The 16708-nt window shown below is 31.9% G+C and overlaps 1 protein-coding gene across 4 annotated transcripts in view; it reads right to left on the bottom strand.

Moving 5' to 3' along the window:
- rl (Mitogen-activated protein kinase rl) overlaps positions 1 to 16708 on the bottom strand; it is a 105247-nt gene that overhangs the window by 41852 nt on the left and 46687 nt on the right. For 3 of the 4 annotated variants that reach the window (XM_085820816.1, XM_085820813.1, XM_085820815.1), the window contains 2 exons: positions 16090 to 16161; positions 12464 to 12543 (listed from right to left, as the gene is read on the bottom strand). In XM_085820816.1, coding sequence (XP_085676942.1) covers positions 12464 to 12543; positions 16090 to 16161 — 152 coding nt within the window. Of the gene's footprint in view, positions 1 to 12463; positions 12544 to 15298; positions 15371 to 16089; positions 16162 to 16708 lie in introns of all 4 variants that reach the window. The other variant, XM_085820814.1, reaches the window with a different exon arrangement.

Genomic DNA, 16708 nt, shown 5'->3' with positions numbered 1-16708 from the left:
TTGACATAATCGAAAGTGCAAACTTTTATTTTCATTAAATTGCTGTAATAATAACAGCTTTCAAAAACAACAAGCTTGATCAAATTAGAAAGTTTAGGAAAGGTGCAGTCTGCTATATTAACTGAAATTCCTTGGAATCGGTAAAGCAAAATTTTAGCCTAGCTTAATAGCGTTTGCTGTACATTACTGGCTATGCATCATGAGATTTTAGATGAAAGACAAGTTGTTCTGTTAAATTTTATCTTGCTTCTGTTGTGCACTGTGACTATTAAGCCCAATTTGTATTAGTTTCGTTATTTTTATACTTATATCTATTTTTTGCACATGCTTAAGGCCATGTCCTGAATAAATAAATTCTCACATATAAATATCTCACACGCACTTATCAAAAGGCGATACTAGATAACTTACTGCCTAATGCAGTCTCTGCAGGTTCTAAATTCTTATACAAGCACCTCCCCAAATTCTAAATTTTTGCTGTCTCTAAATTCTGAATCTTAATGCTTTCCCTAAATTAAAAAAAAAATTGTCATCCCTTAACTTTGTTGCTCTGTGCTTCTCTAAATTCCAAAAATTTTGTTTTCCCTAAATTCTGCTGCCCAGTACGACTATATGAGCTCTGGCGCCGGTTCTGGGTTCATACGAATAAACAAATTGGTTATTCTTAATTCAAATAGCACTAAATGCAATCTTTTGGCCTATGGGTATCCATCAACAAAAGTTATTTTTTACACACGGAAAGAAATTTTTGTTAAATTTTCCCTCATCAACATTTAACTTAAATCCATAATCACCGCTAAGTGTAATGTCAACATAAAAGGTTACCATACTTTTTGTTATTCAATAACTAATATAAAAAAAATATTTAGGCTTCACTGCATAAGTCATTACTCAAGGTATCATGTGATGATAAACATGAGGTGACGAAAGCAAAAGATAACAAATAATGATTTGCCAGGTTTGTTTCAGGGATATAACATATTAGTAAGTGTAAAATCAACAATGTTTCAGTTTAAAATGTATGCCAAGCAGATGCACAGCTACAGAGTGAAATTATTGATCACACAAATTAATGCCAAGATGATTGATTGTTTCTTCAATAATGAGGTATTTTTATTTAGTGCCAAAGTGAAATTAAAAATTACGACTCTACACGTGTTTTATTATGGGAAGGGAGAAATCAAATGCATAAAGCATATTAAGAAAAATGTTGCTGGCAGCTTTGAGGTCCAGATTTTATATCATTCCAGATACTGGATGTCAGGAACTTGGACTTCGTACTGTACAATCCGATACTTAAACTAGAAAAACATGTCTGAAACAGTGCTATGTTGGCTTGGCAATGAGGGTAATGATCATAGGAGAGGCTGTGGGCTGACAGCTTCCTAGCTCCATTCCATGGGATGTTCTTCATCTGAGAGAGCTACTTGCTTCTCATGGGTAAAATTTAGTCATAACCTACGCAAGAGTAATGAGATGGCTAAACGACTGGAGTTTTAACTATTCCCAATGGAACTTATGTGTATTTTAACTACAGAAGGCAGTATTCTTTTGAACTAATTTTGGTTTTCGATATCACACTAAATTACTGTATTTGTAGAAACCTTCCTCTGTTGTTAAATTTAATTTTCTTTGATGATGTGAGAATAAAGGCTTTATGCCTAAGTGCCATATAAAAGAACCTTCCTTTCCAATCTTATTGAATGCATTAAATTGCAAGTGTTTGGCCATTTTAAATAACAGTTTGAAAAATAAAACTAACTCTCTATAACGTTGCTCGTAAACATTAAATTACATATATGGTTTTTTCAAACACTTGTATTTTGCGCATATAACTGCGAAATGTTTAAAGAAAACTTGAACGAACAATTTCCCCCCCTCAAAGAAGCATTATTTGAGTCACAATCTAAGGATTTTGCAGCTTGAAATAACAGATTATTACACTGGGTTTAAATACATATTAAAACAATCATATATTTAAAAGATACAAATATCCATAATACTACAAAATATATGTGCCCTTTTAAACAAATGTTTTTAAATATTTTAAATTATTTAGATTACTTCCTTTTCTTTCACTACATTTCTACGTTCATTTCCTTTAACAAATCACATTAGCCTCCATATCACTTGCTTCAGTACATATTAATTTGTTAATATCTTCAATAATATTCCTTTGGAGAAGAATTTCCTTTTGTTTTATACAATCATTTTCTTTCTCAATGAGATTCTCCTGGTTGCTTGTAATCAAGGTCAATGTTATGACTCGTAATGTTAAACAAAATTTTTACAATCATTCGTTTGGCACATGTGGAAATAAGTGGAAAGAAGGTGCTTCAAATTCTGATTTCAAAGAATATATTAGCAGCTCGATAAAATTTTCACAAGTGGAATATGTCGTTGAGAAGGCAGATTATGAGGATATGAGAGATTATGAGGAGCAGAGTACAAATGGGAGAATGGCAGCCGAATGGACACTGAACATATGACTTAGGTCTATATGGACTTAAGAGCAACCAAAAGCATCATGTCAAAAGTCTGGAAATTGTTTAACACTTATAATGCATGCAGAAAGACAGATAAAGGCTGAAAACATACTGGCTGTTTAACCCATTAGCCGCTGGTGTTGCGTTAACACAACGGTCAAAATAAATGGCTATATAAATATAACTACTTAAGATATTTTATACCAGCAGATGATTTTGTGTAGGGAATATTATGAAGATTATTTCTGTAAAAAAATATTTGCCTTCAACAATCATTTTGGTTATAATAATTAATCTCATACTTTAAGCAAAATTTTCGACCGGGTATTTTTGCTGAAAATATTTAACGAAAGAATCGCCATCTTTATGAGTGATCTATTTTTAGTCAAGGTCACCGTTTATCAGAACATTACATCAGTCATATGTTTATTTGTGTTCGGAAGGAAGGGAAAACAGGTGTTGCGCTGACCCAATGTCAGCAGGAAATGGGTAGTCAATCTCCTTTTTCACTCATTCCTTTCAATGTTCTGGTTGTTTAAAAATGTCTAGAACAACGTATCTTACATTAGAAGAGGCCCTTCAAAGATTTTTTGATGAAGAAACAGATGATGATAATGTTAATAATGACCAGAATGAAACTGATATTGTTGTTGTTCCCCCATAAATTGCAGAAGTGAAAGGTGACAAAGAAAAAAGGAATGGCAATGTTTTAAATAATGATATTTTACCAAATGATACTGCTGGGGAAGTTGAAATTTACGTAAGAAGTAAGTTTCAGCCTTCTAAAAGCAGTTATAGTCATACTAAAAAGTTTAAACAGAGAAGACTGAAATCTTGAAGTGGATAAAAAAGGAACTGTTAGTTATTTCTCAGGAAGAACATTAAGAAAGCGATAGAAGAGAAATTATAAAAGACAAAATACAAGGTAAAACTAGTGCACAGATTTTTGTTTTGGTTTAAACATTTACTCTCTTCTCGTTGAAGAGATAAATATATACGCTCAGCCAAAAAAAAAAAAAAAAAAAAAAAAAAGGCCCAGAATTTATTGCATCTGAAGCCTATATGAGAAGATTTATTGGAATATTATTGCTTACAGGATATCATTCTTTACCTCAAGAAAAAATGTATTGGTCTTTTGATAAGGACATTTTTGCTCCTGTTGTACGATAATCGATATCACATTTGCAGCACAGGAATATGAAGCAGAATTTGCATTTGACAATACTGATAAATTATATGAGTTGAGACCGTATCTGAACTTACTAAATATCACTACTTTTTACTACTGGAAATATAATTCAGATTTCAGATATAATTCAGATTTCCCACGCAAGAATGCATTATTCCTTTTGCAAACTCCTATTGAGAGTGTAGAATTAGCCAGAAATAGATCAGCAACAAAAAGACCTAGTAAATTCAGCATTCAAAAACCATTGAGATGGTAGACATTTTATCGTAAAGTCCGTTAATAACAAAAGACTTTGTTGCAAAGAGTACCATAGCCAGACTTTTATAAATGCAAAGCATGTAATGTAGCTTTACATCATGATTGTAATCAAGCTTTTCATGCTTGAATCTTTCAATTGAAATAATCTGTATTTGTAAAAGAAATACAATGTATATTTTAATATTAAATTAATTACAAATAAAGTGATTTGTAGATTTATAAAACATTATACACTAAAAAGTAATCCTGCGCTCCACTCAAAAGAAACATCACACGAGTACAATCCTACTCACTAAACGTCTGTAGTCTTCTTCCGCTGACGTTGCTCTAACGAAACACTCCCGTTTTCCACACGTAAGAGCATTTTTTTTATTTTCAATGTAAATTTATGTTATAAATGCTTAATATTTGTTATTATTTTCATGAGAAAAACTTTCCTTGTAGTTTTGGCAGTTAATGGGTTAAGACCATTATATGGCAACAATTTCTAAAAGAAACAGATAAACGACATCAGCCCACATTGCAAACAAGTTTATTGTAGCTAAAGGAACTTAACTGTACTGGTTTTCCAAAAATTAAGGAAAAATCACAAAAATAGTGATAACTCATTAAAAAATAATCCAGACTGAATATATTTGAATATATTGTCAAATAAGAGTTGCTGAGCAAAACTGCGGTATGCAAATTAGTGGCACTATGATTGAAATACATCATCTGCGAGGAGCACAAAACTGCATGTTTGAAAGCAAGCCAGCAGATTTCGCTGTGATACTGAGATAAGAAATGTAGGATAGCCACTTTGTTATAATGACCTCCACGCATCATTTGCCTGAAGAACTGTGATGGAGAATTACCTAGCGACTAGAAGCAGGGCAAAGTCAAACAGAATTGGTCAGATGGCTAAATGCAAGTTCTTCTGTGATTCACAGACCTAGGCAACATTTTCTAACCACTGATTTGGCATCGACGTGGTTCAGCTAAGAATGGCCAACTGCTACGATGAGCGCTGATGATCGATATTTGTGGTTATGGACACGGAGGAACAGAACGGGAACTCCAACTCATCTCGGATCCTTCCTTGCTGCAGCCACCAGGTTGGTGTCAATGTCAACTGTATGTAAAAGGCTTCAAGAAGGAGGTCTGCACATGAAGCGGCCAGCCATTTACGTGCTGCTTCTATCATGGCATAAAGGGGAGCATTTGAGGTGGACACATCAGTATATCTACTGGATGGCTGATCAATGGAGGCTGTTCTCTTTACAGATGAGTTTAGGTTTAGCCTCCGAAGTGACAGTACGTGTTTAATTTGGATAGAACCTGGAACCAGTTATCATTCATCAAACATCCGTGAAAGAGATGCATATGAAGGAAGGAATGTCTGTTCAGGGTGGTATCTCTTTCGGTGATACATTAGGCCGTCATATTTTTCCACATGGAACCGTGAATGCTCAGGCCTATAGAGATGGCATCCTTGATGATTATGCGTACCCTTATGCTGGGGCAATAGGTGATGATTTCTTGCTACAAGAAGACAATGCTAGACCACACATGGCTCGCATCATGGATGATTATCTTCAGAAGGAAATAATTCAGCAGAAAGAGTGGCCAGCTTGATCACCAGACCTGAATCCAATAGAGTATGTTTGAGATGCTCTAGGAAGAAGCATAGCTGCTCTTAATCCTCCTCTTCAGACTCTTGCCATGTTTGCAAATGCTTTGCAAGAGAAACAACTCTCGCTTCATACAAAATCGATAGACTGCACAATTGACAGCATCAAACAACGCTATATTACTTCTAGGGAAAATCATATTCCGTATTGAGGGTAGTTTGCCTGTATCAAACTGGCGTAGCCAAATTGCTCATTTTATATTTATGCTAATTTCTATCACACTATAATTGTCTGCTAATTTCTTTCTATGTTATTTTATACCATGTGCTGTTTATTCTGTAGGTCAGTTTTATTAAATTCTACATCTTTTTGAGTAGTCATTATTTTTGTGATTTTTCCTTAATTAATGATAACCAGTGTATCTAGATCAATCAAGAGCAACAGGTTATATAAAAGAAGATCGTATGCAAGGAAATTGATTGTTCCACTACCTCAGCCTGTGAAATGCGCTCAGTAGCAGTGGTATACAGGCCATTACATTTGGAGTATCAGAAATTGGAGCCAAATTCCATTTACAGATGCCTCTCATTTTTGTTTGGAGAAAAATTTCAGACCTGTTACAATTTAAAGGGAACAAAATACATGCAATAAGCCTGAAAACAATCATGAAAGGCATCAGTAACAAAGGTAGTAGAATGTTGCTATGGGTGGGCATAATTCTAAAAGATCCACATGGACCTACAACTTTTTATTAATCTAACAATAAACACTGAAATATACAAAGAGGAGGTTTTTGATCATTCAATTGTTTAGACTTGCAACCAGCGATAACTTTCTCTTAATGAATGATAATGCTCGCGTCCACTGCGCTGCACTAGATTGAGAGAAAAGAAATCCAGCTGATGGAGTGGCTTATATATTCTCCAGATTTAAATATAATGGAAGAATGTGTGGAATACGCTAGGATGTCAACTTGCATCACTGCAGCCCCCCACCTACCATTCTCATGGAGCTTCAAGGCGTGAATAAACAAGGCCCAATGAATATCATTGGGAATAAATTTTATTACAGTAAGACATTCTGGAAACTCAAATGCACAGCACAAAAAATTGCTGTAATGTTTGCATTTCAGTAAGGAGTATCCACCCATCTTATTTTACTTATTTATTATTTTTTTCATTTATCTCTAAAAAGTTGTAACACCAACTTTTTTCTACCTCACTTTCTATCACACTTCCTACGTTATTAGCAAAATTTTTGTGAAAATAACGCAATTTAGTAATTTGAAGGTACATCAGGTATGATAAAATAAAGATCTTATGCAGGTTTCATATTGTTAATATCAAAGTCATTTAAGTTGCATAAGTTTTTATTTAGTTCTATTAATTTATCTCATCAGAATACCCTCACAAATCTTGAATATTTATATGGTAACTATTAAAAAGTTCCTTTATTTTTTAAAACTACTTGTTAAAAACACCATTACTGACATCTGAATCAAACTTAGTAACATAATTACAAATATTACTTGTTACATAGGTTTTAGAAAGCTATTAAAACAACTACACATTAAGAAGGGCAAAACATCTATAAAGCACTATAAAATACTTATCCCACTTCAACCTGAAAATGTTTGGGATGTCTTCGCTTATTTATTTTCTTCCCTTTATTTATTTTTTTTAAAGCCATAAGCCAATAAGGAAATGAATGTTCTTATTCGCTTCTAAACCATATTCTAAAGTATCTGCTAATCTGTTAATATTTTCATCATATCCATTTGAAGAAAAAAATTTCCTTTCACTTAATGCAATTAATTTTTTCAACCAATTTCTTCTCAACTTGGAACTTTCAGATTTAATTTTAAAACTTTGTTGTTCTAAAAAACTGTATGTATCTAGAATGCGCAGAAGTTGCTTAATCTTACTTCTTTTATTTATCATTTTAGCATTGTAAATAATTTCAGAAAATTTTACGAAATGATTTGCTACACATTTAGATATATAAGCTAAATTCTTTTCAATTTTCTACACTTTTAAATAGGTAAAAATCACAAAAACAAAATAGAAAATAAAGGAAACAGAACTGTGTTAAGAGCACAAAAGGTATTTCCTTATTATTGCAACCCCATTATTTAAGCAACACCACATACTTTTTTATTAATTGCAATACAGTAGCAATCCTATTCAGAGCTCTTGGCGTAGTCCCAATGACTGTCATTTATAGTCGACCTGACATGAGAAAAGCTCTGCGTAGGTTGGCTTTTTTGCCAGTCCCTTAACATGAGAGTTCTTCGTGCGAATTAAAAAATGAAAGCTGAATTTACCGAGACAATCTCAAAAGAAACGAAATCACGTCATCAGTTCCACATGCAGATCTTAACGTTTAGCGCTCCGTTCATTCTGTTACGGAGCCGTCCGTCATTTGTTCCATAACTCGGTAGGCTTCGCTGCGGAGCCGTCTGCCATTTGTTCCATAACTCTGTAGGCTCCGTTGCGGAGCCCAATGTTTTTAGCATGATTACGCTTAAGATGTTACATCGTTCGGCGTTGGCAATTGTTATCTGTAGTTAAAACGTACTCAGTCTCACTGCTGTTACGACAAACATTATTTGACCCATTTTATAGTTAGCAACATGGAGAAAAATAATTACTGTGATGAGAATATAGAGTTGAGCGATAATGAAGATGTGTTTGATTTCTCATTGTTAGAAGATATTGTAGAAAGCAATGTTGATTATAATTCTGACACTTCAAGTAGTGATTCCGAAATTATACTACCAAAGAGACGACTAATGGTAGTTACTGAAAGTAAAAGCGAAGAGTCACCAGAAGACTTAGATGAATGGCGCGATGTCATGAAAGAATTAAGATATTCTGGATAGAATACATTTTAGTGTATCGCCAATGGACATTGGACTACAAATTCCTACAAATATTGTACAGCCGGCACAATATCTCAAATTATTCTTCAAAAACAAACTGGTAAATGAAATTATAAAAGAAACCAACAATTACGCAGAAAATGTTCTAAAGAAATATCTAGTAATTCTATTTGGAAAACATGGCGTGCGGTGGAAGAGGATGAGTTTTGGGCTTTTACTGGAGTTCTTATCAATGTGGGTACGATATCCCTGGCGAATATGCAGGATTATTGGTCAGTTAAGGAGAATACTCACATCCCTTTTTTTGATAAAATATTTACAAGAAACAGATTTATGCAGATATTCTGGATGCTGCCTTTAAAAACATCGAATCCTGCGAAAATGTGCCGGAGTTGCTGGTAGGCAGTGGTACAAAAATGTGTGGAGCGCTAAGGGTTAATAGAGCTCCAAAAATCTTTAATGAAGTATGTCTTAGAAAGATGGTGCTTAAATGTCACACTATTTTACCTAAAACCTTTACTGATCTTCACTACAACTTACTGAAAGTTGTCTAAAAATGAGTTTTTTTCATACTTTCTTCAATAGCTTAGGGTCACTTCTTTCAATGCCTCATAACAGCCAGATTCATTCACTCTTTATTATGGCTGTATTTGCTTTCCAAACTCACTTTCATCAAATTTAATCATACCAGAACTATCATTCACACACACCCATTCCAACACATAACTCCCCACAAAACTTCATCCCATCCATGATACATTTCTCCGAGATATCAATCTCAAAAGAAATTAAATCACAGATGATCAGTTCAATGTAGAAATCTTAATGCAGCTCACAAAACCTTTGAGTTTTTGTGACACTTACTGATAGGGTACCAAAATATCACACTATGATTGACCAAAATAGTGTACAGAACCTTCAACTTGAAGACAATTACATGTTTTCTCTTAATAACTTTGAGAAAAGCTTCCTTCATTCTTTTCTCAACAACCTTGGGGGAGAGGGAAGATCCCCTTACAATGAATACATATTGTCAGGTTCCATTCACTCTTTTGCTAAGGTCATATTTTTGCTCCCTGAACATGCTTTCATCAATTTCAAGAATCACAAAAAACTTCTATCTTTCTACTTTTCTTTCTTCATTCATTCTTACACATAACTCTCCTAAACCTCATTTCATGCATAACACATTTCTCCAAGACATTAATCTCAAAAGAAATGAATTCAAAGGTGGTTAGTTGCATGCAGACATCATTTAATAGAGCTCCACAAATCTTTAATAAAGTCCGAGTGAAGAAACAGGGTTCGTAACTGCACATACTATAAAAGACCAAGAAAAATGCACGAAACAATCTTGGAAGACAATTAATGCTTTCAAGCCAACTGAGAAAATTACAGAACCCTGCTTTATGGGTCTTTTGACAACTTTGAGAACAGTTTTCTTCAACAACCTTGGGGGGGGGGGACCAGCAAATTTCCTTTCAATGGCACCTTACAACCGAGTTCCATTCACTCTTTAAATATTTTTCATTCCAAACTTGCTTCTGTCAGTTTTAACATCCACACAAGAATCTCCAATTGTTCTACTTTCGTACACATACAAATTCAACATTTAACTCTCAGATAAACCTCAATCCTTCTATGGCACATTTCTCAGCGAAGCTGATCTCAAAAAACAAAATCACAGATGTTCAATTCCATGCAGGGATCTTTCGACGGAGCTCCCTAAAATTAAGAGTTTGTGCGAGCTCTAGGAACAGCAATTTCAAATGTCACAAAGGTGTATAAAATCTTTAATTTGAAGACAACTGCATGCCTCCCAGCAAATACCACAACTACAGAACATTGCTTTCTCTTAATAATTTCAAGAATTTCCTTCATTGTTTTCTCAACCCCCTTGAAGGAAAATCACCTATCGAATTCACGTTTCACAAAAACTATAGAAAATAAAGGATTATACAAATATGAGCTTCAAGTTATTTTTATGCATTACTTTTTTTCAGCTTCTGTAGTCAAAACTGTATGTCATTTAACTTTATATTATTACTCCTGGCTGATTTTGAGATACATTTGTATAATTATTATTATTTAAATTAATCCGGTTTTTATGATTTGGATATTTACTACAACTTCCACTTTATTTTCTCCACCAGAATACAAATGAGTTAGCTAGTATTTAAACTGAGGTTCTTAGATTTTAAAACAGCATGTGTTTCTGGCTGTGGTATTACACTTAGGAATTATTGAAAAACATATTGCAGAAATGTTAAGGAATATAATTATAATTTCCACAAGTATCTCTTAGGCCTAGCCCTGTAGTGCTGTGTCGAAAGAAAAATTATCTCCCACCTATGGATTTTAAAACATGCTTCTTTGCTATTGACTATAGGTTAATAGCATAAAATATCCAGTTTATCCATTACCAATAATTGAATAAATCATTCAAAAAATAAAATCCACAATATACAGGGATTAAATAAAAACACACTAGCACCTTGTAAAATGCATGTTTGAACTGAAATGTATATATTTTTGCAAAAGCTGTTGACGGCGCTGATGTATTTGCTCACTAATGCCACCTGTACAACATTCTCAATACACTGCAAGATTCGTTCATTATCGAGAGAGTGTTCTGTGCAGTTGTGAGTACATCATGTTGGAGCTAAATGAAAGCTTCAATTGCTAAGTATTGAAATACTTAGCAATTGAAGCTTTTTCATTAGAAATTCAAAATTCAAGTTTCCTATATTTTTACTAAAAGATGTCATGTCCAAAATTATCTTAGTATGACATTTAGATTAATATCTAAAACTGCAGCGAAATAATTAATCATTAGTTTTGTAATATTTTAAACCGCACTTTTTTTAAAATTTTACAGCAAAAATCTGAATTATTCAAGATTTCATATTTTTTACACCTACAATCATTAAATGACATAAAACGCAATTGGATAACTTTAATTCACTATAAAAGTATACTAAAATGGTTGAATGAAACAGCCCAATGGTTTGTTTATTTAGAGAATGAAACTACTGAAAGGTTAAGCATAACAGATGGACACAAAAAGACAGTCAAATTACATTCTGCAGATTTTAAACAAAATTACATACAGAATAGAAATGACAATATTTTAACTAAAATAATTTTCATATTGATAATTGATATTATGCTACTATATGACACACACCTTTTTTCGTCTTACTTTCTTTAAGTTACATATTTCTACCAATGCTAAACATAAATATACCTTTGTATTGTACACTGATGTAATCCGACTGATTCTCTACCATGGAAATTGCATTTTATGCTATCTTTACAATATAACCAAAACATCTTTCAAATTTTAATGCTCTTCCAATATTTTAAGCTTACATTTTAGTAAAACTTTCTTGTGAAGGTGAAAATGAGCTAAAACTGCTATAGAATGGATGGACACTCCCCCCCCCCAATTTCATACTGAAACAAATCTTAGCATTTTCAAAATGAACTTTTTTAGATACTTATTTACTATCCTGTCAACTGTGAAATTGTCACCAAAACCATACAATTTAGAGCCAGTTATGAATAAGCCGGACGTCACAATACCAGTGTTTTCATGCAATCATGTTCAACGTGTAACATCTATACTTTCCATTTGATGTAACCCTCACCAATTCTGGATAAGCAACCTTTTGTTTTTACGAATAAGGATATAAATTAACTGTTACTGCTCTATTTTTCCCTTACATTAAAAAAATGAATTTCAGGATATTTAAGAATTTCAGATGGAAGTGTGGCTCAGAATTCCATATGAACAACTGATGCAACTTTGGCAGGATATCCAGCAACTTCCATAATTTGACGATAGCCAACTTTCACGTTTAATGACATAATATATAAGTACCCTTTTTTAATTTAATCCTACCACAATATCAACTGAAATTAAATATATTTCTTTCAATTGCATATTTGTTTTGATAAATTCATAAAAAGTAATAATGAGATTAATGTACATTCAATTTTACTTCAGTAAAAAAAAAAAAAAAAAAAAAAGATATACTTTTTCATTGATGATGCAATTCATATCTTCTTGCGATGGAGAACCAACAATATTGAGGATGTGATTTAACTGGTCAAGATCTGAAACACAGATACACTAAACTAGAAAAAAATTATGCACTTAACAGAAGATTGAAGTTTAACATTAAAAATCTGTTACAAACTAACAATTATCTGTTTAAGTCTAATTTTGGATACCTCTATCTATATAATTAGATTCAATTAAGCTATCTTCGATTAACTATTTAAATATTAAGACTTTTAGTAGTCTTATATAATGACAACATTTCATAGCATGCAAAATTATTTACTTCTGAAGACTAATTTCTTTGTCTTGAAGATTTAAGTTTTGACGGGTTATTTGCATACAAAAACAAAAATTTGCCATTTATTTTATCTTAAGTTGCCACACTACTCTTGCAGCTGTTACACAAACTTATATGCAGTTTGCTAATAATCATAAATTAGTATTTTAGCAATTTGCTAATAATTACAGAAAAAACACACTTAAGTTATTTTATACTAACAATTAACCTTCAATTCAAACTAGCCTATCATATCACTATGTCTCCCATAAATGAACTTAGGAAAATGAGGTAACAATTTAAGTATTTTATGAAGATCAGTGAAACTTATTTTTGTAGCCATCTAAATCTAAATTCTAAGTGGTTCCATTTTTTAAATATTTTTTTATGCTACTCTTAAAACTATTTAAATTCTACAGCATACTTGCTGTTACATATTACCAACTAAAATTAAATCATCAAAGTAATTGATTTTGCAAAAAAGGATTAGAAAGCAGAACATCTAGTGCAGTAAAATAGTGCAATATAAATAAATGCATTAAATACAAATAACAATTAGGAGCAAAATAATAAATATTTTGAAAAATAAAATGCAACTGAGTAAAGGCAGTTTCCTTGAATTGCTATAGCAAAAGCAAGTCAAATTTTACTTATATGGACAAAACTAGCAAAATAGATTAAAATGAGCCTTCCCAAATTGAAATTTCTACTGAAATATGAAACATCTATATGAAAAATCCAAAATATCATAACCACCTAATGCAATTCTTTTGAATTTCTGGCAAAGCCAGGATGTTGCAAGATTTTTTTTTGTCTTACCATTTCTAGCATCTCTAACTAATCTCTATCAAATTTATTTACTAGTTGAACCAACACACACACAATATGGATTAAACTGATATCAGCAGAAGTTGAGAGATATGAATATAGTTTCAATTCTTTATGCTCAAAGAACTATTCTTGAACAGTGTGGGTGAATAAGCATGGTATGTTACCCTAATGAAAATAAGGCACATCTAAACATCCAGCAGAAAACTAAACTTGCCATTAAAAGGACATAATAAGTTTGAAGTGATATTTAAGCAGACTGTATACGTCAAATAATTTTATACATTGCCTGACAATAAACAGGAATTCCTCAACCTTCGTCAAAAAGTTTGTCATTATCTCTCACAGTATATCTTGTTTTTCGCATTTTCTCTCAGAAACAAATACTGCAAAGGCATATATAATCCAGCTAACAAATTAACTTTCTTCTAATCACTCAGTCTTGGGATTTGTAAGCCTAATAAAGGTGGTGAACCAAAATCAGCAGAAGTGCATAGACAGAAAACTATTTAATTATCATCAGAATTTAATAAAAATATCCTCTGATACTGGCCAACCATATTTAACCCATTAAAACATCAATAAAAATTCAGAAAGTGGTTTTTTTTCTGTGCCAAAATTTTTATTCTTTATTTCAATTCAGCCTTTTATTATTTCAACTCAAAACTTAACTCTATATATTCTGTTGCATTCATATCTTGGGGGGGGGGAATAAACTAAAATTCTTGAACATATTTACTTGGATGAGACAAGTAATTTAGTTTGATGTATGAAAGTTAATTCAGTTGAGTTCATTAAGATTAAACAATGTTTTATTATAATATTACCCTTGTTGCCCTGTATCAAACAGATTATGTGTGTCATGTCTACTCACCAATGAGTTTACCCACCCTGTAATTTGCTAGATGTTCACAGACTTTTCTCCCAGTTGATAACTTTCTGAAAATATTAAATACAACTCAACATCAGCACTACAAAACCTTTGTCAGCCAGTCAGCCAACCAACACTTTGGTTTTCCCAGGCTTGCTTAATATGCCATTTTTACATTTCCCATGTTCAGAATAATACTGAAAACAGATTTCAGTAATCATATTTTACTTTTCTTCTTTACTGCATTTTGTGTCTTATTCCACAGTCTTCCAAATTCAACAATCTGCATAATGTTGGGATGGCCATAATATTAAGGCTAATTTCCACATATTCCATTAAAAACTAAAGGCTCTTGTTGCTCAACAAACTGAAATAACACATAAGGAAAAGGGGAAAAAATAAAAGTAATAATTGAAATTGTTCTGTTTACTGCAGTTTAAATAACTACATATTATTTACAATAATACATGGTTAAAATACTAAAATCATAGTAAAGTTCTAAAAACTCAATTATGTCCCAAATTTTATTTTAATTTACCATGCTATAAAAAATTCAGAGTTCAAAATATACACGAGACTTCAACCAGTTCCTTAATTTCCACATGCTTTTAATAAACAATAAGAAAGAATTAGCTTTATATTACATATATCTAGGAACTTATCCAATGGTCAATTTCAAGTCAAAAATTAAACTTAGAGTCTAAAATGCATAATTAGTTATGTTTCTTCATATTAAGAGTAAATATAATGCAGAAAAGCATGCATAATCTCAAAATGCAAGATGAACACAGAACAAGAACAAGGACGAGTACATATCAAACTTGATACTCACAATTTGCCCCCGGAAAGATGGGTCTTCTTGATAACATTTCAGCAAAACAACAACCCACTGACCATACATCAACTAAGACTTTATTAAGGATTACATCAAAATATCCTTAAAAATGTACATCTAATTATCTTTATACGCTGATCATCCATTTAAAAATATTCCCTAACACGTATATGTTTCTAAGCTTATAAACATGGTTCATGTGATATTTCCAATGTCTCTGAAATTTGGTGCAAAATCATTACAGTAAATTAGACTAAACTATACATATCCACCGTAAAATATTAGCTTAAGTGACTGAATCATGAAATGAACAGAAACTAGTATTTATGAAGAATAAACTACTATATAACTGGGAAAAATTACCTGTATTTCTGTTCAATGATACTTAAATGAATTTTCCAAATAAAAATTTATCTTTATTAAAAAGAAAATGTTATTACATATGTAAATTACCAAATTCTCAACAGATTCTGAGATGAAATAAATGCATCACTTCCCCTAACTTTAAAAAGTGTGAATAAAATGCAATCTCACAGCTAGATCTTCAAAATTTGGTGACTGTAAAAACCATTACTTTTGAAACTTGGGTATGCAACATTTGAAAATTAAAAATAAAAGCCAAGACAAACTAAACACAAAAAAGAAGAAATCATAAAGTTAAAAACTAAAAAATATAAAAAACAAGACTTAGGTTAATTTTCAAAAATCATTTTCCTACGAAGATAGAGTCAGTATTTTAAAAAATTAATATAAAAGTAAAGTACCTGTACATTCTATTTTATACTTACAGTGTTTGCCAGGAAATATAGGCTTGTTTGACAACATTTCAGCTAAAATGCACCCAACAGACCATATATCAACTAAAAATAAATTAAGGATAATTTTTTCTCTTGCTTTTTCTCTTTTTTTGAATTTAATAATGCTTTTGCCAGTACACCCAGTGCAAGTTTATTTGAGAATTTGAGTGCAGGGGAAAATATATATGCTGTAATAAACAATGTTTTGTTGTTTGAATACTACGTTTTATAGAATTAAATATTCTACACCAAAATAATATGCGAAAATTCATATATAAAAACTGAAATACAAATACACTAATAATATATGCACTAATAAAGGATAATGAACATGACATTATTAAGAACCTTCAGTAAAAGAGGACAGCACAAACTTCCTACACGAAACCTTACATGCATGAAAGCATAATGTGCATGTCTTAAAAATAAGCAAGAAAGTCAAGAGAAAGTTCTAAGCAACACATCTATTACTTCCTCCACCATTTATCTGCAGCTCTAACAAATGAGTATATAAATTCAAGTAAAATAAGTTACAACAAATTACAAGTGATGCATAAAATTATGGGATCACATTTTTTTAATCATTATTCTTTTAAAAATATTTTTCATT

This window comes from Stegodyphus dumicola, chromosome 7 (assembly GCF_044657685.1).
Source record: "Stegodyphus dumicola isolate Sdum_Otavi_A_Nest chromosome 7, ASM4465768v1".
Lineage (NCBI taxonomy): Eukaryota > Metazoa > Arthropoda > Arachnida > Araneae > Eresidae > Stegodyphus > Stegodyphus dumicola.
This window is presented reverse-complemented; position numbering and strand designations above follow the sequence as displayed.